Source organism: Hirundo rustica, chromosome 14, assembly GCF_015227805.2.
Source record: "Hirundo rustica isolate bHirRus1 chromosome 14, bHirRus1.pri.v3, whole genome shotgun sequence".
In the NCBI taxonomy this organism is placed as follows: domain Eukaryota; kingdom Metazoa; phylum Chordata; class Aves; order Passeriformes; family Hirundinidae; genus Hirundo; species Hirundo rustica.
In genome coordinates, this window is record NC_053463.1 from 9,702,673 (window position 1) to 9,726,335 (window position 23,663).

Consider the following 23,663-nt stretch of genomic DNA (forward strand, 5'->3'; position numbering starts at 1 on the left):
ATCAGCTGAGGAGTATGTACAGCACTAAACCAACACTGCCCCAGAAGGGATAAAAACCCCAGAGTACAGCCTGTCCCTTGCAGCTCAGAAAACTCCTGAGGATGCCCAGAGCACACCCCATCCCTGCCTGGATGGTGCTGGGATGGCTGCAGAAGGACACCTGGAGCTGAACCCACTGTCCCAGGAACACCCAGCAGCGAGGAGATGCCGATACACACCTGCACGGGCCGCACCAGTCCGTTTGTTGGTTGAGGCCAAAGCGAGCTCTGCATTTCTTAGGAGAGGCAGGATCTGAACACAGAAGCATGCGCGGCGAGAATGGGCAAGGCAGAGGCACAAAGAGGAGGAGGAGCACGAGGAAGAAAAGAGGCAACATCATTTTAGCCACTTTAACACACGACTAGCAGACTACAATCCCGTTATTTTCTGCTACAGAATGGCGCTGGCACCACCTGGAAAAAAGTGATCGTTAGGCAGCTATCAGTGATCACTGCTGGCAGCTGGAGGTGGTTGGGGAAACAGCTTTGAGAAACGTGGGCAATTGCAGGGAAATTCACAGCTCTCCAAATTTCCCAAGTCTGGAAAAGCTGCCAAATCCTGGAGGTGATGCCTGACTCCTGTATCTGCATCCTTACCGGCTCCCTGCCTTTCAGGAGCCACGACGCGGGCTGCCAGCGAGCTCGGACTGCGCACGGAGAGAAGAGGAGGAAACGGTGCAGAAGCAGGCTGAAAGCAGAGTTAGCACCAAGGAGACCCAGGCATTCCACTCTGCCCCTCATCATGCCCCTTCCAGCTTCAAGGGAAAAGCTGCCTTTCCTAAAACATCGCTGTTTTACAGTATAATTACTTATTAGGGTGAAGCCCCGTTTGCTTTCAGGCACATCGTGTTTTTCTCTGCTGTTGTAAATGAGATTGGAACAGCACATTTCTGTGCTGGATTCAGCCTCTCTCTTTCAGCCACCATCAATGTCCTGTTGTGTACAACCAGTAGCTGGTTTTCAATCTGTAACAGGCAAAATTATCATTTTTGTATCACGCAGACAAGACATATATATGGATATATAAAAATAAACAATGAACTCTACGTAAATGCCTAAAAGCTTGTATTCCTCTTATCAGACTCGGAACTGAATGAGATCAACAGTGTTAATTAAACTGAAGGTATTACTGGGACACATCTCTTGATAATGATTTAATGAATATTTATTGGTGCAGATAATATTTATTCCTGATATGGCAGAAATACTTCAGAAATCAGCACATGAATAGCCTTGGATGATGGGAATGTGTCTGTGACCAGCTGAAATCTGACAAGAGCCTTTTCTATTCTGCAGGGTGGTACAGGGAGGTGGGTATGACTTTGCTGCAACTTTACTTTGAAATGACAACCCAAACTTGGAGTAGTCCCATGAATGATCTTCAGTCCTGCCACTACATTTGAGATGAGTTTTCTTTAGCTAATAACATCTGTAGGTCTGACAGGGACATTCACCTTGGATGTCTTCAATACATAATGTTTAGTGATAGCTTATATGAAGTTATTACACATTTGCCAAAATCCAATCTTTTCAGTTTTCACACACTACTCATATTCTAAATCAAATATGTCCATTAAAAAGTCACAGAAATGTTAATTTACCATGGCTTAAAAAAATAGTGGACGTGTATTTCTCTAGTTAAGCTCAGGAGAATAAAATAAAACAAAACACAGTAAAAACAACTGCTTTGGATTCTCCCATCTGAGCAGGAAAGCAGGAACAGCTGCCAGGCTACACACACTTACCTGAGTTGGAATCTTGCTGCTTTTCCCGTGTTCGTCTCTTCTTTTTGCCCTGGGAAATCAAAGGAAAAGCTGTTACCTGTGCTCCAGAAAACCGAGGGTGCTGTGCAGCGTTTTTGGGGCTGGACTGGGTGCTGGGGATGGCTGCTGCCTCCCAGGTAAGACCCAGTACGAGCCATGGTGCTGCTGGCTCAGCCCATTCCAGCAGGAGATGAACTGGAAAAGGCTGCAAAGGGAACACTCATGTTTATCTGTCCCCTCCCTCTTCCCATTCCAACGCTCCTAAGAAGAAACTTGTGAGGAACTCTCTAAGTGAAACCCAAACATGCTTTTGCATACTTGCTAAGGCTTCTGAACAGCACAAATTCATTCTGGGCTTTTTTTCCTCCAGAAATTTATTTTTAATATATATTTATTTTTAAGATATATTTATTTTTAATATTTATTTATTTTTAATTTTATTTTTAAGTTATTTTTAAATAATACTAATTCATTTCAGTGCTTCTGCAGTTCTGGACCCATGCCTGATTCTTCTTTCACTAAAAAAAAAAAGTCCCATTTTGTCCCCAAACTGCCTCTCCGATTCACAAGATGCAGCACCTCCCCTCGTCCCCTAATGAGCTGATTAATGAGGGCACAGCAGCACGGAAGCAAATCTGGCTGCGTGGTGTAGGCAGCTCCCAGGGCTGCCTTTGACCCGTGACTTCTTATATGACTTCTTGTGGTTTGAGTGAAGGTGGAAAGCTCTGAGCTGTGGTAAGCTTTTTCTTCAGTGGGAGAGCAACTGTATTTCCTGCCTGATATCCGCATCACGTGCTGCACAAGTGACCTACATTCCTCCTCTCCTCACCCCTGCACAATTTCGCACAGAAAAGCATCTCTTGCAACAACCACAACACCCAAACCGGCTGGTTTACAGCGCTGAGAGGAGCAATATGGACTTTTTGAGCCCACTATCTATCCTCTGGAGAAAGGAACCAGATGAAAATGATACAGGACTGGGATTTCCATGGAGGATGTGCTTGGTCTCGGAGGAAGACGTTGCCATGCTCTCAGCAATGCTGATGCCCTCCAGATGTGTGCCCGTCAAAATGTGGGCCAGGGGCTTCCCATCACCTCTGCTTTTTCTGTATCATCTCTGCCCTCTGTTTTTGGGGGCGTTTGGGTGGTTTGGGTCTGCTTACAGGTGTTTCCTCGCCCTTGGTGGAGTTTTGTCATTCTGGAAGGAGGGCTGGAGTCAGTGGGAACGATGGGCACTCACTGCGCAGTTCCCAGGGGTAAGACACTATCTGGGAGGGAAACGATGAAGATGCGTGGATGGACAGACATCTGAAGACTTATGTGTGCTTTGCTTCAGTTCACTAATGAGCTCGTTAGGCATTTAAAATCAAAACAGTGGTGAAAGTAACAAGACCCCCTACAAGAAGAGCTACTATTTTAAATGACAAAATCATAAAATTATTTAGGTTGAAATGGACCTCAAATACATCCTGTTCCAACCCCCTGACATGAGCAGGGACACTTTCCACTAAACCCAGCTGCTCCAAGCCCTGTTCAACTTGACCTTGAACACTTCCAGGGATGGGGCATCCACAGCTTCTCTGGGCAGCCTGTGCCAGGGCCTCACCACCCTCATGGATATCTCAGCTGCTGTCCAAGACGCACAGAGCAGCTTGCTCCCATAAAATTCTATTTCCAAAGATATATCCACGGCACTTAAAAGCTTCCCTTCCTTTCTATTTGTATTTGCTTGGACAATAAGCAGATAAATGCTTGTGGTTGCTGGGGGCTGTATCATTCATCCTTTAGACAGGCAATAAGCCAAGAAGGTGTCCAAAATACTCCTGAAATGTGAATTCCTATGGCCCTCGCGCTGCCAGGAATGGCACTGCCAGGACGGGGTGTTTGGAAAACACCAGCCAGCCCCCCAGGCCATGCCACAGGGCGGGTGGGCTCCGAGCACGGTGGCACTCACGTAGTTGTCCCTGGCAGACCAGCCGGGGTAGAGCTGCATGTGGAGCTGCCGTTCCTTGCGAGCCAGTTCGTAGTACTTGGCTTGTTCCTCTCGGGACAGCGCGTGCCACTGCAAGGACGAAGAGCAGTGAGGCGTGGCCCTGCTGTCCCCTCCCAGCCCAGCCCACCGTGGCCACCCCACCTGGGCACACCTGGCCCTGCGTTCATGGGATAAGAGCACCCGGTTTGAAGCGGATGCTTGTTATCTACTCAGGAGAAGCTGCAAGGGACGGGGATGTGGCACTAGGTGGTGACACTGGGCCCTGTGAGCTCTTACCCTCCTTCCCAAGATCTGGTTGATGGCAGCACTCTCTTTCAGGGTGCACTCGGCGATGACTTTCGCCCGCATTTCTTTCATATACAACATGAAAGCGTTCAGGGGCTTCTTAATAGTGGGCTTCTTGGCTTCCTTCTCTCTCTTTGGTTCTGGCTGAGGTTTCCTTGGTGGGACAAAAGGAGGGGCTGTCAGCATCAGAGCCACCAGAAGACTCGGCCCCAAAACAACCCAACAGCACGAGCAACCCCGGCCCCTGTGCCTCCCGGCACAGCTCAGTGCTCATCCATCCTCCCCCCCCGTGAGCACTGAGAGACGAACGAAATGGGCACTGAGGTGCTGATGCTCTGAGCCAGCGCTTCCCACTCACATGTTCCGGTCGTAGTGCTCCATCTCTTGCTTGCCGGAGTGGGGCACGATGGCGGGGTGCGGGATGCCGGTGGTGTGCATGCCAGAGCCCAGCATCAGCGGGTGAGTGAACCTGCAACGGACGCCGGGTGAGCTGTGCCGGGACGGGCAGGGGTGCCGGGGCACCGCGGTGCCGGGCAGCCGTCCCTCGGAGGGCACGCTGACGTGGCGGAAGCGGACGGAAAGCAAGGACACGGAAAGCGTGCGGGCGCTGCCAGGCTGGCAGGGGGCACGCGGATGGGAAGGATGCGGTGCCACGGCGAGGGAACCCGCCCGCAGCGGGAGCCAGCCTGGCCGAGATCAAGGGAGCTTTCACCCAGCAGTTTCAGCTACTCAGATCTCTGTTGTTGCAGTATCTCATTAGCGCTGCAGAAAGGAACAACAAACTCAAGCCGGAGATTGGATGGGAGAGATTAGGACCACCCTGCACCTTTCTTTTAACAGAGATAGACTAAGTCTGAACATGAACCCAACTGCAACTCTAGGAGGTGCACCTTGCCTAAGCAATGCTCTCCACAACATGGGCTGAGATCACGAGAGGTCTCATTAGCTCTCAGGCTTCATTAGCTCTCTCCGGAGTTTTGGAGGGTAAAGCCAGCAAAGTCAGCTTTGCCAAGCTTGCCACTTTATGACTGCAGCTTGAGATGGCAGAATTGCCCATGGGAGGTGAACTGTTCATTAGATATGCTGGCACGAAAAGAAAAGCTGTTTAATTTAATCCACCAGCACAGTCTGATCCTTATCTGACCAGGTGTACTTTCTCAGCTGCAGCAGTGCTGCAAAATCCGCCCCAAAATCCTGCAGGCAGGAGCTCAGGGAGGCTGCTGGGGCTCCACCGGCAGGAAACCGTTAACTCGGCTTGTCTTCGCTTTTGAGGCTGTGCATGGGTGATACCTTGTGAGAAAGGGGGGCTGGCAGCACTCCCTCCCCTCTTCTGCAGGGCTAAGGGGCTCCATGGACCGAGGGATGCATGGATTAAGTGTTGTATGGATTGAAGGTTGCATGGATCCAGGTTTCTGTGTGGCTAAGGGCTCATGCTGAGCTAGGGTTTGCATGGTTTTCCTGTGGGAAATCTCCACTAACAGCTCCTCAGGACATGAAGCAGAAGTAAAAGCTGGTGTGGCCCTGGCATCCCTAAGGAGACACGAGAGCTTTGCCCAGCAGCACGCCTGGAAGAGCTGGGCTCCACAGGGGACACATTTTGCTCACGCGAAGGCAGAAGCTGTGTTTGTATCTCACAGAACTGACATGTACCAATGGGAGGGCAGCAAATCACTGCCCCCCTCCTGCCCTGCTTTTAGAGCTGAGACCACGTAAACCAAATCCATCCCTGCAGAGCAAAGCGGTGGTGGCAGCAGGGACACATTCAGGACTAGGGTTAGTGACACGGAGCAAAATCCTAAGCAATGGATTCCACCCCATTTCCCCAATGCTGAGCTGAAGGCTGGAGTTTTTGACTCTCTTTAGAGTTGTGCCGAATAAAACCCAACCGTTGCGCATCCTTCATCCTCAATATTCCCCTGAGCACCCTTTGGACCAGACACTGCCTGAAAGCGCCTTCTCTTCCCACGGCTGCCCCGGGGAGGGAGCGTGGCTGTCCCTGCGTGGCTGTGGTCTGCTGCAAGCTCCTGCTGCACAAACTGCAAGCTGCGCGACCAGCCGAGCTGCCCTGTCTCACACAGCTCATACTCACCTGGAGAAAGAAGCCCCAGCAGAAAGCGCTGACGAATACGGCTGTCTAAATCCACATGACGGGAGCGGATAGACAGACTGGCTCTGCCTGGGATCAGGAAGAAAGAGTCTATAAAGTATCCACAGCTAGGTGGTATTTCCTAAAGATACCCTTTGCTACCGGGACTCAGAGCACTGATGTCCCTGGCTGGGTGGACACTTGGTGTCCCCTAGGCTTGAGGGACTGTGGGGGCTTTGGATGTTATTTTGAGAGAACCTGGGCCTTCCTACAAAGGTTGGATCCAATTCTGACCCCTTTCTGCCCCTGGCACTGATTAATGCTGCAGCTTCGAGTTTACCCGGTAACAATGCAAAGTGCAGAGGCGTGCTGAAAAATCAGGAGATGTTGCTATTGCACAGAAGAAGTTGCTCAAAAGAGCACAGAGTGACCAAAAAATATTAAAGCCTGCTTGGATTCTCTGTGTGGCGCAAAAGAAGCTGCACCAGGAGGATAAATATGAGGAACACCTCCTTACTGTGCAGTGACCAAGCACTGGAACAGGTTGCCCAGAGAGGATGTGGAGCCTCCCTGACGGGAGATATCCCAGGATTGTCTGGACACAATCCTGTGCCATGTGCTCTGGAACAACTCTGTTTGAGCAGGGAGGTTGGACCAGATGACCCACCGTGGTCACTTCCAACTTCATCTACTCTGTGATGCTGTGATGCCCCAAGCACAGGAGGCTTCTGGAGTCTGGGCAGAAGGTGCCTACCCTGCCTTTGTGCGTGAGGAATGCTATGATTTCCCCAGCACATCCTTTTAAGGACACCCATCAGCTTTAAAGAAGCCAAAAGCTCAGTCCTGCATTCGTTTTGAAAGCTGTTTCATACTAGGGACCAGGCATGTATCAGACCTGGGGCTGGAAATTATTTTTCAGATAGTAAAATAACTATGCAGGAAGTTCCTTGTTGTTCCCAGCAAGGGAACCCCCACATTTTCATATGGAAATAGCTCAAAAATACCTCGGCTTGTTCTGCAAACCTGCCAAAAGATGCTTCTAGCCTAAAACTGCACATGGAAACTGAGATCATAGAATCACAGCATGGTTTAGCTTGAAAGGGACCTTAAAATCACAGAATGGTTTAGGTTGGAAGGGACCTTAAAGCTCATCTCATTCCAACCCACCCCACCATGAGCAGGGACATCTTCCACTAGACCAGGTTGCTCCAAGCCCCATCCCACCTGGCCTTGAACACTCCCAGGGATGGGGCACAATGGGGTGCTTACAACTCTGCTGGCACTCAGCTCCTCTGGCCAGGCTGCACAGAGCTCTCAACCCAAGACCAGCTATTTTCAGCTCTAATGATGAAAAAATCCACAAAAAGTCCATTATCATCAAGTGTTGTGCACTGTGAAGGACCCAAGCTCCTGGATGCCCAGGATTTTTTGGGGCTAAAGACATGTTTGTGCCCTGAAGAGGAATAATGACAGTGGGGAAGCAGTCAGACCCCTGTGCTGCGCTGGGCAGGAAGGAGGTCCCCGTTCCTGCTGCTGGGTATTGGCTTGACTGAAATCTGTGGGATCTGTCTGCAGGAAAGGCAGCTGGGGCTGTTTACACCCTGGCAGGCAGAAGCCCTCTGCGACCCCTCAGATGTCGGCGGCTATAAACACACCAACAAACAGCGAGTGCTGCCGCGCACCGGGAAACCCAAACAACCTTTGAAGTTGGAGGCGGCTGCCCCAGGGCCGAGAAAACACTTGGAAATAGTCCAGAAGCGACCTGTGTTACTCCAGAGACCGGGATAGTGGGATAGGAATGGAGTTGGGCACTGGCAGCTTCATCCCAAGTCCCTCTGACATGCAAATTAAAGCAAGTGCAGAATCACTCCCTGATGGGAGTGCACGATTGCAGCCCGTATCATGGAATTACTGGTTTGGCTTGGAAGGGACCTTAAAGTTCATCTCATTCCAAGCTCTTGCCATGGGCAGGGACACCTTCCACTAGATCCAGCTGCTCCAAGCCCTGTCCAACCTCCAGGGATGGGGCAGCTGCAATGTCTCTGGGCAATCTCTGCAGGGCCTCAGCATGCTCTGTGTAAAGAACTTCTTCCCAACACCTGATCCAACTCTCCTCTTTTAGTTCAAAACTGTTCCCCCCTGTCCTATCAATATCTGCCCATATAAGAAGTCCCTCCCTCTTTTTCATAAGCTCCTTTTAGGAACGGGAAGGGGCTCTGAGGGCTCCCTGGAAACCTCTCCAGGCTGAACAAGCCCAGCTCTCTCAGCCTGTTTCCAGAGGATCACCTGGTGATGGGAGGGTGGCTCAGAAAAGAGGCTGTGGGGTGGTGGAGGAGAGGCTGCCACGGCCCCACCGCGCTCGGCCCCAGGCACAGTGAGTGACATGATTTGCAGGTTCCTGGCTAATGCTAACTGCCAGGCTCCCATACGCAAAACTCACTGGACTGGACTCTTGGAAGCTTTTATCTGACTGTCATCCCAGCTTAATTACAGAGAGTGATTGCAGCTCCTCCTCCTGAAGCGCTCAGTGAGAACAAAACCAGTTTCTGCCCAGCTCCTGCCTGCCAGCTTGTGGAGGAAAGCTGCTTGCCATGTGTGGCTGCCCTGGCCTGGCAGCTGACTCGGTGGCACCAGCACAACCATGGTTTGGGCTGGGAGGAACCTTAAAGATCATCCAGTTCCAATGGGCAGGGACACCTTCCTCGAGACCAGGCTGCTCAAGATCCCATCCAACCTGGCCTTGAACTCTAGCAGGGATGGGGCAGCCACAGCTTCTCTGGGATGCATCCCTGGCATGATCATCCCCAGCACACCCATCCCTGGCACGCAGCCCCTGCTGCCTGCTGCTGGCATGAGGGGATGCTGCCATGAATGTGCCAGGCTTCAGTGCTTCTGCACCCACCCACAGCGGTGTGCTGAGCCTCAGCTGAGGACTGGGCACTCCACAGGCGGGTTTGGGGTTTTCTCCATGCATTTCGGGCAAGGAAAAGAAAGAGCAAAAGTTCTATCAGACACATGTGCCTCAAGGTGCTGCTCTCTGCATGTCAGGCCGTTTGCTGCCTCACCGTATCTGCTCTATTAGCCATTAATGAAGACACCTGATGTGCCTGCAGGAGGATGCCAAACCCCACGGATGCTGGAGCAGCTCTCAGCCATGAAAGCTCTCTCCACCACCAACTGCCCCACAAAATCTCCATAAAAAACCAGACTGCTCTCCCTTCATGAGCCCAGGGCTGTCTGCACAGCATCATCCTAACCCAGGAGTGGACCTTCCATTTGACAAACAGGCTCCTTTCTCCCCGCTCCAACTATGTCTTTCATGTTACAGCACAGTCACCCCAGTCCTTGTTTTTCCTGAGGATGAATCACATCATATGAGGAGTTAAATCGTCACCCAAAAGTAGCAGATTTAGCACAGAAGGCAAAATGTAATCTCTTTGAAGCCAGACTCTGTATCAAAGGCCTCATCCTCTGTTTCCTTGTGGTTAAATATCTGGAACGTGAAATTCATCAACAAAACAAAGCAAAAGCTAACATTTTACTCTGTGCTTTAAGAAGCTTCCCCTTTCCCACTCTGCAGTAGGTTCTTGTACCTGAAGCTCTCTGCTGGGCTTTGCCAGGGCTTTATCCACTGGCACTGGGGGAATCTGGCCACTGTCCCTGTGATCACCTGCCCTGCACTCTCTCCTCGTCCCAGCAACCCTTAATTGCCACCTGCAGCCACCAGTCTCCCTGTCAGCCTCTGCCATGTCCCTACATCATCACTGGGGATTAAATATTCACCTGAGGAGTGATGATGCCCACATGGCAGCACCTGCCAGACCTGCTCTCATTGTGCTCACGGTCACGGGGACAAAGGCCAGTGGCAATGACCACAGAGAGCACACCGGTGTATTTTTAACTTCTGTCCCCGGGGCAGCTCTACCAACAGGCTGTGCTCTGAAGGATGCTCTGCAGGGCTGGTCCATGCAGGGGGTACATTTTGGGAGTGCTCCAGCTCAGGGTCTCTCCTTTCCCATGCCTGCTGGGCAGTGTTACCAACTGCCTGAGCTGTGCCCAGGCCATGGGTACTGGCGCTGCTTCCTGGCAGGTCTCTGCCACGATGTACTTCTTTCCTGTGTGTCAGATCCCAAGAAACACCACGGCCTGGCAGATGGAGCATCCCACGGGATTACTCCGTCCTGGTGGCAAGCTCAGGGAAAGCACTGATTGTGCCAAAAAGTCCAGCGAGGGAGAAAATTACCTCCTACTCCAAAAAGAGACTTTTGCTGCGATTATGAGGGGTGGGTAGGAAGCTCTCTCTGGGTTCCCTAATCCACACAGACAGATGTACAGCAGGAGGCAGTTTCGAACTGGGCAGGTTGTAACCCCTCTCCAAGGATGCCTCAGCCAGGCTGAAGCCTTCAGCCTCTCTCCACGGGGTAAATCCTCCTCCCTCTTCACAGGGCACACAGGAGGGGTGAAGCTGGGGGAAGCACCGTGGAGGTGACGGAGAGCTCAGTGACCCGTCCGGGTCCAGCGGGGCTGGGGCTGTGCCGAGCCCTCCTCACTCACCATCCCATCGACGGCGTGATCTGGCCGACTCCACCGGGGGGCAGCGGGTAGAAACCAGGGATGTCTGAGGTCTGGGAAGGACGGTGCACTCCTGGAAGAAGGGAGAAGGAGAGGAGGTGAACCTGGCACTGCACTCCCTCGCTGACACGCATTGTTCCCAGGCTGCTTCATCTACGAACACGTGTGGACAGCTGCATGAAATGGCTTTCTGCATGTGGCAGGATGGTGTTTCCTGTGGCTCTCTGTGGGGATGTGGTGGGTCACCCACATTGCTGCAAAATCACAAACATAATGGGGGGTGGAGGCGGCATCTCGCCCTTGCACAAGCATCAGAGCTGCTCCATGCCACCCTGAGGCCAAGCAGCACCGTGCTTTGGTAAGGGTTTGGCTGACTCCAGGCATCCCTCTGCCTTTCCCAGAGAGCCCACTCTGGCGCTCAGTGAATGGTCAAAGCCGTTCCTATGCTCCTGCTCCATCCGTCATCCACAGGACCCCCCGTGAGCAGGCAGTGGGGATGCTCCAGCAGGCATCACTTCCAACTTCATTTTAAGCAATTTGAGTTCAAAACAATTGTTCTGCAGCTCTGTGGGTGCCAAGGAACTGTGGAGGTGGGTATGGTGCCAGCTGGGAATTCACCCTTTGCATGGGGAATCCCTGTGTGATCTTCAAAGCCGCTGGCATGGGCAGCATGGCCAGGGGACACAGCCGCAGCATTGCTCTGTTCCTGTCTGGGCTGGAAAACATCCTGTGGTGCCTGGGGCCGTGGGTGGGCCTCAGACAACCACGGTGCTGCTGGCAAAAACAGCCTCCAGCTGACCCCTGCATTGGGAAACTGGAGGGGTGCTGGGGCTGAGCTCTGGCACAGCGTGGTGCAGATGGCTGCCATCGAGCCTCGGACAAAAACTGGGAACAGGGACTGTCGAGTGGCTGTCCTAGATAAATACGTGGACTAAACTGGAGATGAATTGCAAGCAGTTGCAACTGGATTTATCTCCTAGGTGCATGAATGATACCTTATTAATTAGGAATTACACCAACAGATTTTAAGCGTTTTATTAGGAATCAGCTAAAATAAATATATAACTGACCTGACAGGAATATATAACCTAGTATGATATTTGCTTCAAGTGGGACTCAGTGGCCCATGGAGGGTCAAACAAAACCAGCCCTGCACAAGGCAGCTGACGGAACATCCTCAGATTTGCACTCCCGACAATACGAGTTGCATAAGTCAGAGCACAAGTTATTCTTGCTGGCCCAGTGGTTGGGGCACCAGCCACTGACTCAGAATTCCTGCTTCTATTTCCTTGTCTGTGTGTCCTTGGGCTACTGTGAGAAACTTTGAAGGGATGCTGGGAGAATGAGTATGAGAGTGACTCTCAAGCGCTTACCCTGGGTGATAATGGGAGCATTTCAGGGGTGAGCACAGAGGATGAACACGGAAGAAAACCCCAGCAGTGCAGGGATGGGGCATGTATGACCACAGCTGCACCACAAAGGCTAGACCCAGCTGAGGATGATGGGCTGAGCCTTTCCCTGAACAGCACATGGGGCTTTGTGGCACAGACAGACTCCCTGTGTCTGTAGAAGCACAGGCTAAATGGGAAGGAGAGACTGGACAGTGCCCACACTGAGGGCACAGGTGGGCAGCCCACAGACAGCGTCCTGGAATGACTGACCCAGCACAGAGGTGAATGCCCATGGACTGCTCCAGTGCCGCTTGTAGCCTGCAGAGAGGGATATAACCAGCTCTGCCCTTGGGTGAGCTGCTTTTGCGTCACTTCAGGTTTCCCAGGCTGACAGTGAGCCCCAGCTCACGGCGAGTGGCTCCTGGAGGGGCAGAGCTCTGCCAGGTACAGCAAAGGCAGCGTGGGGGAAGGCGTGTCAGGTTGCCTTCCTGCACGCTTTCCCTCAGATTCAAACTCAGCCATTACCTGAGCTTTTAGTAGGTTTATTTTGTTAACTCTTCCTATTTTTCTGTTGAGTTTATTATGCTCTGATGGTAGTAGTGTGCTGCCTGGAAGGCAACCAGGATGTACCTGAGTATCTCTTACACCAGACCTAAATCATACCCATCAGCATCTCTAGCGAGTCCACAATGTGACCTCCAGACCTAAACCCTACCATCAGCACCCCTGGTGAGTCCAGAGTGTGGCCTCCAGGTTCAGAACAGGGATTATTCAGTGGGTCCTCCAACCCAGAGCATCCTCAAAAACTCACTGTTTTAGCAATGATGTTAACTTGGTGTAGCTGATGCCTCTGGGACAGTTTGGATCACTCCTGGGTGGAGACCTGTCCCAAATCAGAACAGTTGGTTTTGTGCACTGGTTTCTGGGCTCTGACAGACACCAAACTCCTTCCTGAGAGCAGTTTGAGACAAAACTGTCAGTCTGCTTGCTTTCCCATGAAATCAAGCCCAGGTTTGTGTAAAAACCTGGGTAATCTGAACAGATGTTCTGCACTAATGTGAGGTTAAGAAAAGTTTGATTTTACGCTCAGTTGGCCAGGAACACATGAAGAATGATGGAATGATGGACTGGGGTGAATTCCTCAACACATACCTGTATTTGCAGTTTATTTTAGAGGGTTTAACCTCAAAGTACTGTACTTTCCTCCACAGCTTCATGAGCCAATTGACACAGCCTGGGCTCACACAGAACACAAAAAGCCAAACCAGGTGACAACCACATAACACGTGGCTACGGGGACACACATGTCACAATCCAGTCAATTTTCAGACACCGAACCTGTTTAGTCAAAATATTTCCTGTTTCAAGCATTTATTTTCTCAAAATGACAACCTGACAACAGTTTGGGTATGAGTCAAAGGAAAGATTACTTTCCATTTTCTGGTTGACTCTTGTGCATCACTGTGCAGGCTCTGGTCTGATCTCAAGGTGCAGGACAGCTTGTACAGAGGACTGAGCACACTTCATCAGCAGGGCTGGCACTTTTGGTATCAGACTGCTCACGGCCAGAGCACAAAGCATTGCCAATAAGCTAAATAACCTCCTACCACTAAGCAGTGTCCCAGCTGACCAAAGGTCCTGACTTTTCTCGCTGATTTGGGAGCAGGAAGGTGCCAGCCTCAGCAGCCCCCAGCTCTGTCCCCCCTGGCAGCTCACAGGTGCCAGTGCTGCCGTTACCTTGTTTCTGGTTGATGTCAGCGGGCAGGTGGGGTGAGTGGGAGCCGTGGCTGAAATGGTCGTTGCTGTACGGGATGAGCGGCGTGAGCGGGTGCACTCCGTGCGACGGCTGCACGACGGGAACTTTGTTGGACTGCAAGACACAACGAAGGAGAGCACTCAGAAGTCAGCAGGATCCACCAGCGAGGAGGGCCAGTGCCCTCTGCAGTTCTGCTGCTGCCAGCAAGGCTGGGAATGACTAAAAACACTACACAAACACGAAACAAATTACTAAACAAACACTGCAGCATCCTACCAAAAAAAAAAAAAAAAAGAAAAAAAAAAAATCCATATGCCAAGCAGGGAAAAGAGCTGGAGATGATTTCTTGGATAAGCGGAAAACAGATCAAACCAGCACAAAGTTTTTGGAGTTTAGAACTTTTTTCCATTCATTTCAAGTATCTTTTATTACAGGATGAATGCTCCAAGTGTGTTACCCAACGCTAAGCTCTTGCTCTCTGTGCTGGACTACCACAGGCTCTAAATCTGGACTTTGACAGTGAATCCTTCATATTCACTGTCAAAGTCATGTTTGGGCTTTATTAATCAGGGCTGTCATGCAAAGACAGACACAGGATCACAGAGCCATTTAGGATGGAAAGGATTTTATAGAGATCATCGAGTCCAAGCATTAATGCAGCACGGCCAAGGCCACCAATAAATGCTGAGGGTAATGCTTTTGAAAACAGGACGTGGTCACCAGTTAGCCCTTGGGCTGAAATCCCTGCTGGACTGAGCTCCAGCACTGGAGAAGGACCAGAGGGAGCTGAGGTAATGCCAGAGATGCAAAAAATAAAAGTAAGTAAGCGAAGAAAAATCTGTTTCTTCTTGTAGCTACTCCTGGTTACCCAGAGCATGGCTGTTGGAGCCCAACACCTTGGAAAAAGCTCTTTTTGGTGAACACAACAGGAATTCCTTCTCTGTGTTGGAGTAGAGAGACAGGAAACTGTTTGGAAGAGCTGCACAGCTGTAAGGAACACACAGATACACACAGACAGACAGACAGACACACACGCTGCCATCTCCGCAGCCTCCTCGCCTCGAGCGTCTCATGCTGTTTCCTACATGCCCAGTTTCGCCCATGGTTGCCTTTAAATCCAAACTGACTTCATCTTGGTGGTGGAATGTTAGGATTTGTCCCAGATAAGTAAAAAAAAAAAAAAAAAGAAACAGGAGTAAATTTGGGACTTGCACTCCAAAACAGGGTAAATTTGGGAACAGAGCATGTCAGATAGCTCTCAGGGGCTAGCAGCTGGGCATGCCAGCCAGTTTTTATCAGTCTCGCTGGGATGTCTACAGATGATTTGCTATGTGACTTCTGACAAGTCATTTAGGATCCCTGGACTCAATTCACTGGTGGTTTTCACTTTTGTAAGGATTTTGCTCATGCAGAATGGGCACGGAGCTCCGGCTGGCTTTGTTGGAGGAGGCACAGATACAGAGAGTGGCTCTGATCAACCTGTCCTGGACCTATCCCAGCTGCTCCAAGTAAACTGGGAGCGCTGGGCAAGTCCTGTGTTTTGCATCCCTGCTCTGAGGAGGAAACCCACGAAGAGGAAAGAAAAACAGACTGATGGAGACGCTGCTTTACATCTGCCTTTCCCACAAAGATTTGCTCATGCAAATAAAAACCAAGAGGCACGCAAGTTTGCATTTGAGAATGAATGAAAACCCTAATTCCTGATGTTTAACAGGTGTAGGTTTACTGCATACAATGGGGTACTGGGAATACAATCCCCCTTCCCAGCACAAACTGGTGTGGTACAGGCGTTCCTATCCATCAGGGCCATGGGTTATGTGGTTTTCCCATCGAGAGCAGCATTGGGCTGGTTCCTGCTTAAACACATGTTTGGAGCTCTAAGCTCTTTCTATTCTTAGCCACGAAATGAGATGAAGAAGAGCTTTTCAGTGATATTTCTAAAATTAACTATGGTTTAGCTTATTTAAGAGCCACAAAGCCTAAACAAGGGACATGCAGTTCTACGTGTACATTCTAACATGACATTGGAGCAGAACAAGCTCAATGTTGAGCTGTTTTGAAAACCTCAAATCAAGCATTTCGTCTGTTCAAAGTAGGGCAGACCCTTCTTTCCCATTTGCCCCATGCCTGATCCAAAGCACAGCACCATTCAGCACCCAGCCTTGCTGCCTCATGACGGTGCACAGCCTTCAGAGCAATGACAGAAGACATGGACCACTCCAAAGGGAGATGAGCTGTTGTGATGCTGATCTGCAGGATACCTCCCCAGGGAAAAGCAGGGGGTACACGTGGTTAGAGTAGAACATGGGCTGTCCTCCTTCCCACCAAAGCAGAACATGAAAGTGTTCAAGGCCAGGTTGGACCGGGCTTAGAGCTAGTGGAAGGTGTCCCTGCCCACGGCAGGGGACTGGAAAGGACTGGAGAGGACTTCCAAGGTCCCTTCCAACCCAAACCATTCTGTGATTCAATGGTTCAATGGTAACCTGGTGGCACACCAAGACTTGCAGCTCAGTTACTCAGTTTTTCCATCAGTTCAGATGGAAAACAACATGCTGCACCAGTAAGAAGAGCTGCCTTCCCCATGACCCTTCCACATTTGCCCTTGCCTCACCCAAACACATCTCTACTCTCTAAAGCCATAAAGATCTGGTGGGGAAGGATGACCAGCAAGGAGACAAGAAAAATTTCTGCAAGGGGCTATTTATCCCCCTTTCCACTTCCTCCATTGTGGAATTTGTAACAGGAACCCATCTCCCAAAACTAAGCAAAGAAGGAAATGCTGCACAAAAATATGGAGAAATAGAGAAAAATCCATGTTGATCCTGGCTCAAAGACTGCAACTGCCAATGGTTGTGGCCCATGGCCATGACTGCAGCTCCTGGTTTTCCCCAGCTGCACCATGAAACCACACCTGGCTCACAGAAATCCATATGCCAGAGAAATGGGATCGGTTCCCCATTTTTCACAAGGTCTGGATTCCGTTCCTGCAAATCAGATGCAGCACATGAACCTTGAAGAGGCTTTTTAAAGCCAGGACTTAGCAGCTGACAATGCCTTATGCCATAAAATGAACCTGCTATAAAGAGGATTGAGCTGACACGAGGGCAGTGGTTTGGTGTTCTCTCAGAAGGTCCCCTGGGACGACACCGGGTGCTGCTGGGCAGGACACCACAGGGGACATGCTGTGGTTTGGTAAAGCATCTTATTTTGTCTCCTGGGTTTCAACACAGCACACAGCTGCAGTGACAGAGCTCCTCACTACCCACCCACCAAAAATAACGCTGCCGGTGCCAAACATCATGGTCCCTACACCAATTTGTCACCTCCTGTCCTTCAGCAGCCATGGGGGGATGTGAAGGGGCCCAAGGACAGCTTTGCCTCACCTCTTGTAGCACAGCCCTTTGAGGACAGGTCAGAGAATGAGCTGTGCAGCCACGACCTCGTCCAGAAATGAAGAGACACATTTACAGCAACCTCAGAATGGTTATTTCCAGAGGGGATGGAGCAGCAGGATGGGGTTTGCAAGCCTGGAGGGCTTTCTTCCCCCCTCTCAAATTTGCTAAATTGCAGCTCTGTTGAGTGCCCAGCTCCCATATGAGTGCTGCCCCTCCTCCCCCGTGTTCTGGGCCAGGCAGTGCATTCCCCTCCCAGCACCGACCTCCCCGAAAATGACTGAAAAACCCAACGCTACTGAGCGAAGGAGATCCCTCCTTGAAGCCAAGATGTGACTTTAATAATGAGAGGTAATTGGAGGAGCAAAGAGAAAAGACAATAGCATTAATTATTAAATAAGATTAACTGTTGACAAGGCAAAATTAGATCTCCCCACTCACGCCTGGGTGTGTGATTGTGATGGGATCTCAAGGCCAGACAGAAACCTCTCTGGATCTTGCATACGAGGATCACCCTCACCACCGGAGTTCCAGTGCATTTTGGCTCCAAGGTGCCTGATCAGGCACAACATCCTTTGCTTTTGCTCCCATTCTCCATCACACGCTCTGGCCACAGGAAGCAGTGGGGTTATACAAGCCGCTGGGATGCTGTTGGTTGATCAGAACTATAAATGTGGGGGTTTTAATCAAAATGTGGGGTTTTCGCTGGAGAATGGAGATTACAATCAAACATTTTCTGGAAAGCACCTCAGGTTAGCAAGTATTTTAATTCATTTTTTAAAGGCTTATCTATTTAGTCATGACATGCTAAAAATGAGTAGTTTTACTTTGCTGGTTTGATGGAGGATTTTTCTGCTAAACTTTAACACTGACCTCAGAAAAATGTAGCACAGAAGGCCAAAAGTCAAAATTTGAGTGAAATGATCAAACCAAAAAATTTCCATGGCTGGTAAAACTCTTTTGAGTTTTTAACTCTGAAAATATTGTAGGAAAAAAAAAATATTTTCTGCTTGGATCAGTTTAGGAAAAGAAACAAATGAAAGAAAAAGAGGATGTTTTGTAACCTGTGAAAAGTATTCCTTGCTACAACTGGACATAACTATTAAAAACAGCAGTGGTCACACCACACTGCCTGGGGGCTGCTGAGGATCCCAGCATCCCACCAGTGCTGAGCTTCACCACTGGTTTTACAGATGGGAATGACTTCAATTAATTTTCTGGTAGGAGACAACTCAGAACTAAAATAATGTAGTTTAACTCTACCGCCCCTTCCAATAGTGAAAAAATGTTAAATTTCATCCTGCTTGATTTTCTTTGGGGCTGTGACTTCAAGGGCTGCTGCGCTCCCCACGGAGCATAACAGGGTGCTGCCTTGCACAAACCACAGCTCCCAGAGCATCAGCCAAGATCCCGAGAGCCAGAACTGCTGGAAAAGCCTGCGCTGCGGGAGCCACTGTCCGTGCACGGACACACAGGAACCTGCAGGGAGAGGAAAGTCCCCTAAGCCCTCCATGAGCCCTGGAGCACCCATGACCCTGGCTGTGGTGGGGGAAGGCTGGGAGCACCCTGGAGGGAGCAGCATCCATCCCCCACAGCACGGAGCGCCGGGGTGCAGGAGCTGGTGGCCAGGGTGAGCGCTGTGGTTTCCAGCCTCGCCAGGGAGCCGAGCCACAGTCAGGTGAAATTACTCACATCACTTTCAAATCTTCCCACATTGCCAGCCCCAAAGGCAGAGAAATGAAGAGCCGTGGGCCAGCCCAGCCTGTGTGTAGCGAGGGGCCTGGCCAAGGGAAGTGATCTGGGGCTGGCAGCTGTGCCGTGCCCGTGGCCATCCCCACCGTGGCACAGGGGGGTTTTGGCACTCCCAGAGCCCCGTGTCACCGGCTGCGCTGTGTGTCTGGCTGCTGGGGGCATTCCCCAAGGCTGGGCTGAGCTCTGAGCAGGTCCCTGTGCTCCTGTGCCCTGCGTGGGTGCCCGGGAGCAGCACGGGAGCTGCAGGCTGCAGTCCAGCCCCGAGCTGCCCCACATGTGTTTGCTTTGACGTCACTTCTCAGAGAGAGTGAGATGAGTCGATGCGTCGGCTATGAAAAACAAAACCTACCAAGGTTTGCTGCTGCTGATTCAATGAGGAATTAATTCCTCTTCACTGCAAAATTAGTCACTGAGCCACAGAAAGAAAGGTATAAGGTCAGGCTGTACCAAGAGTGCACGGCTGCTGGCAAAGCTACCTGTGACCGGGGGCACTGTGCCTCTTGCTCTTTATCCTCCAATCAATCCAAATTAGCAAATGATTAGGGATGGATCTTGGATGAGGCCCTGGGCAACCTGGTCTAGTGGAAGATGTCTCTGCCCATGGCAGGTGGGCTGGAATGGGATGATCTCTAAGGTTCCTTCCAACCCAAACCATGCTGTGATTCTGTGGTATGACTGAGGACATTATCAGGCACATCCCACAGCATTGGATGCCATGAGGGCTTCCACGAGGCCTCCCAGGGGAATGCTGTCACTTGGGGCACTGGGGCATGCTCTAAGTTCTGGTAACAGCTCCCAGCTCAGGGCCCCAGCCCGTGTCAGCAGACACCTTTACCCCTCATCTCCCCGTGGTGTCACACCGGGAGATGCTGTGATAGAAGATCACCCCAAGGACCTGCTGCAGACCATTTTTGGCACTGACTGCACACGCCAGGGCCGGAGCCCTCGGCAGCCTGTGAGCAAAGGCAGCATTGACTCATTTCTCATCTCAGCACACTTTTTTCTCGTTTCGCACTTTTGCTGCAGTCCCAGCGCCCCAGCCCGCTGCCGCAGAGGAAAAGAAACAGGGAAAGTTAAAGCCACTCATGCTCAGGCACTGCCCTCATCCAGCAGTGCACCTCTCCAGCAGGCAAATTTTGGCTGCAGCAGCAGCAGCATCTTCCTGGCCACTGCCCAGGTCAACCAGCATGGCTGTGGCACAGGGGGTTCTTACCCTCAGCATCACCAAGAGTTCCTCCAGAGACCTCATTCCCAAGAGCAGAAGAGTCCCACTGCCCCGTGCACCCCACCTCTGGCTGGCCCTGACGTGCTTATGAGCAGCAGTCAGATGGAGAGGAAAGGAATAACTTGCATTTATTAATTCTTGCATTCATTCCACGTGTGAATTGCAACAAGGAGCTGATTGGTTTAAGAGACATATCACATACAGGCAAAGACTCTCTTTGCCCAGGTTTTTATCCAAACATTGCCCTCACTCTGGTTTTTATCCCTGCACTCTGCATTTTGTGGTTGATGGAGCATTAATTTCCTCAGCTCTTCCCTTTCCCCCTGATTTCTTTTAGCTTCTTTAAAATCCAGCTCAGCTTTGAAAGTGCTGATGAGGCATCTGAGTATCTCTGATCTTCTTTGCACATTCCAGGGGTGTGCTTGCCTTAGTGGCCAAACTCAGCTCCCCTGATCCTGATTCCTCTGTGACTGGGATGCACATCAGAGAACAAGTTCCCTGGCATTTCACACCTCCTGTGTCCCAGCACTTAGAGGGGTGACCAAGCTCCAGACACGATGGGGACAAATCACAGAATCACAGAACAGTTTGGGCACGAAGGGACCTTAAAGATAACACAGTTACAACTCCCTGCCATGGGCAGATACACACCACCCACGAGACCACGTTGATCAGGGCCCCATCCAACCTGGCCTTGAACACTTACAGAGATGGGGGAAATACAGGGAAAGAACTTAAAAACCTTCCAAAATTTCTCAGTGACCTTCTGTGCTGCTGCTGGTTTCTGGTTTTAAGCAATAATGGTTATTACTTCTCAGTCAAACTCTGCAGGGGAAATAAGCTGAGTTTTTCACCATTTACGGGCACAGGAAGAGCTGTTTCACTTCTCAAGTATTTATCTTCTAAGAGAAAGATGTAGGTGGCTCTTCCTGAAAATTAAAAAAAAAAAAAAAAAAAAAAAAAAAAAAAAAAAAAAAAAAAAAGGCATGGAAAAATAAAGATGAAAAGTCCCTTCCAGAGGTTGCTCTCTTAGGGTCACAGGGGACAAGTGTGGAGGCAGCTACACCCTACACCTGAGAGGTGGAACCCCCAGAAATCAAATGTAGACATCATCACGCTGTGTTTACAGTTCCATCCAGCAGAAGAGCCGCCTCACTCCAGATGCCTCCCCAAACCTGCAGAAAGTGCCCTCATGCAATGCTTGCCTTGCTCGGGAAACGCTCCTGCTGTGACCCTCAAACCATCTACTCAGGAGGGTACAGCAACCCCTGTCCAGTCCCAATGTGCCACTGCCACAAAAGGCAGCGGTGACATTTGGCCTCATGGAACCAAAATGCTGGGGCAATATAACCCAGGGCCACACTGCAGCACCAAATCCATGCCAGTCTCTCCCAAAAACCAGGGCAATTTAATTCTGGGGCTGCATCAACCCTCAGCTCGTCCTGTGACATCCATCCCTGGTTATTGGCTCTCTCATGTTCTGGGCTACAGAGAAAAAAAAAATCTCTGTCCCCATCATGCCCTGTGGTTCTGAGAATTTGAATCAAAACCTGCAAACCCTGGAGTTACCAGCAGCGCTCGAGGCTGCGAATGTGAAGGCTCCATTTGACCTGTGGATGCTGATAGTATCTGACCTCCTTTATTTCAGCCCACTTCTCTAAGGCAAGCCGTCGGTCCAGTACCCAGAATTAATCAGGAAAATGACCAAGAGGGCAAGGGAAGAAAGCAAAACAGAAGTATGTCACAGAGGCAAGGCTTGCCCTGTGGGCAGGCGTGAGACATTGTTCCCCGAAGGACCAGGGACGTCACCCTCCACGTGCCTGGCAGCACCAGGTCAGCCAAACCTCAGGGTGCAACGGTTTGGTGAAACACTGAGGGTCTGCACTGTGACAGCCATGTCCTGATCCCTGTTGCTGCTAGTTTCAAGGATTTTTAACTGCTTTGAGAAGCCATTTGCAAACCGCAGCCCCAGCCGTGTGCTGGATCTGAACTGAGATGACTTTGGCATCCACTTGTCACCTCCTTAGATGTTGGGAAGAAATCATTCCCTCTGAGGGTGGTGAGGCACTGGCACCCGATTCCCACATACTGGTTTCTGGGGTATGGGGCAGCCACACACCCCAGAAATGTTCCAGGCCAGGCTGGATGGGGCTTGCAGCAACTTGGTCTAGCGGACAGTGTCCCTGCCCATGCCAGAGGAGATGGAATGAGATGGTCTTTAAGGTCTCTTCCAGCCCAAACCATTCTGTGCTTCTAAGATCCCTTATCTCCAGAGAAGTGCTTGCAGCAGCAGATGGATAAACCTGCAAGATTTCTGGGGCCATCTGCCAGCAACAAGAACCCTCCAGGTGCCAGTGTTGTGCAGTTTTCTGGAGGCAAATGTTTGCTTACAGAATCCCTGGGCATGAGGAGAAGGGTCCTGGCTGCTGGCTGTGTTTTTTCTTTCCATTTATAACAAATACAAAACCAGCCCATGCACTTGAAAGAGTGTGGAGGAGTTTACAAAACACAACCCCTCAAAAACACTGATGTGATTTAAGACGTTTCGATTAACCAAACATCAAAGGGGTGAAACCTGCCCCTCCACATCACAGCCGTGCCAGGGTGCAAGGCCACCATGGGTGACACCGTCCTGCTGGTAACACAGGGGACCTGTCACACTGGGACCTGGACAGGAGACCTATCACAGGACACCTGCCCCTTTTCTATAGGCTTGGGAAGGGACAGTTGTCAGCCCCTCCTGGCAAGCATTATACTCCCTATTTTCTTTTCACCTTTCTCCTCTCCTCTCCTCTCCTCTCCTCTCCTCTCCTCTCCTCTCCTCTCCTCTCCTCTCCTCTCCTCTCCTCTCCTCTCCTCTCCTCTCCTCTCCTCTCCTCTCCTCTCCTCTCCTCTCCTCTCCTCTCCTCTCCTCTCCTCTCCTCTCCTCTCCTCTCCTCTCCTCTCCTCTCCTCTCCTCTCCTCTCCTCTCCTCTCCTTTCCCAGCTCAGCTTCAGAGGACATCTCACTATCTTACAACATCACTGATTGAAAGAAACAGACAACAAACCCAAATTCCTCACCCCGTCTGGAATCTCCAACTAGCTGACAATGCTGGGAAAAAAATAACAGCAATAACAGGAATAATAAATAAAAATAAAAACAGTACTGTCATGTGGCTGACTTGTCCAGAGGGAGCTTTCTCCCATGGCATCCGATGGCCAAGGCCACACACTTGCACCATGTCAGATGACACCAAGGGAAGGTGTTTTACCACGCCAAGGATGGCCATGCCCAAGCCCATGCCACAGTCCAGCGACAGACAAGTCAAAACAAGCAGGGATGATAATATGTAACATCATCATCCTCCCCGAGTGCGCATCTCTGTAGTATGGTGAAATCCCTTCAAATTTACACCAATGTCAAGCACA

The 23,663-nt window shown here is 50.7% G+C and overlaps 1 protein-coding gene across 3 annotated transcripts in view; it reads right to left on the bottom strand.

Annotated features, from left to right (window-relative positions):
• TCF7 (transcription factor 7) overlaps positions 1–23,663 on the bottom strand; it is a 68,436-nt gene that overhangs the window by 3,998 nt on the left and 40,775 nt on the right. Inside the window, exons 4-11 of one of the 3 annotated variants that reach the window (XM_058422433.1) lie at positions 13,866–13,998; positions 10,720–10,810; positions 6,169–6,255; positions 4,438–4,548; positions 4,071–4,233; positions 3,756–3,863; positions 1,784–1,832; positions 219–291 (exon numbers count right to left, since the gene is read on the bottom strand). In XM_058422433.1, coding sequence (XP_058278416.1) covers positions 219–291; positions 1,784–1,832; positions 3,756–3,863; positions 4,071–4,233; positions 4,438–4,548; positions 6,169–6,255; positions 10,720–10,810; positions 13,866–13,998 — 815 coding nt within the window. The remainder of the gene's footprint in view (positions 1–218; positions 292–1,783; positions 1,833–3,755; positions 3,864–4,070; positions 4,234–4,437; positions 4,549–6,168; positions 6,256–10,719; positions 10,811–13,865; positions 13,999–23,663) is intronic. The other 2 variants (XM_058422434.1, XM_058422435.1) reach the window with 2 other exon arrangements.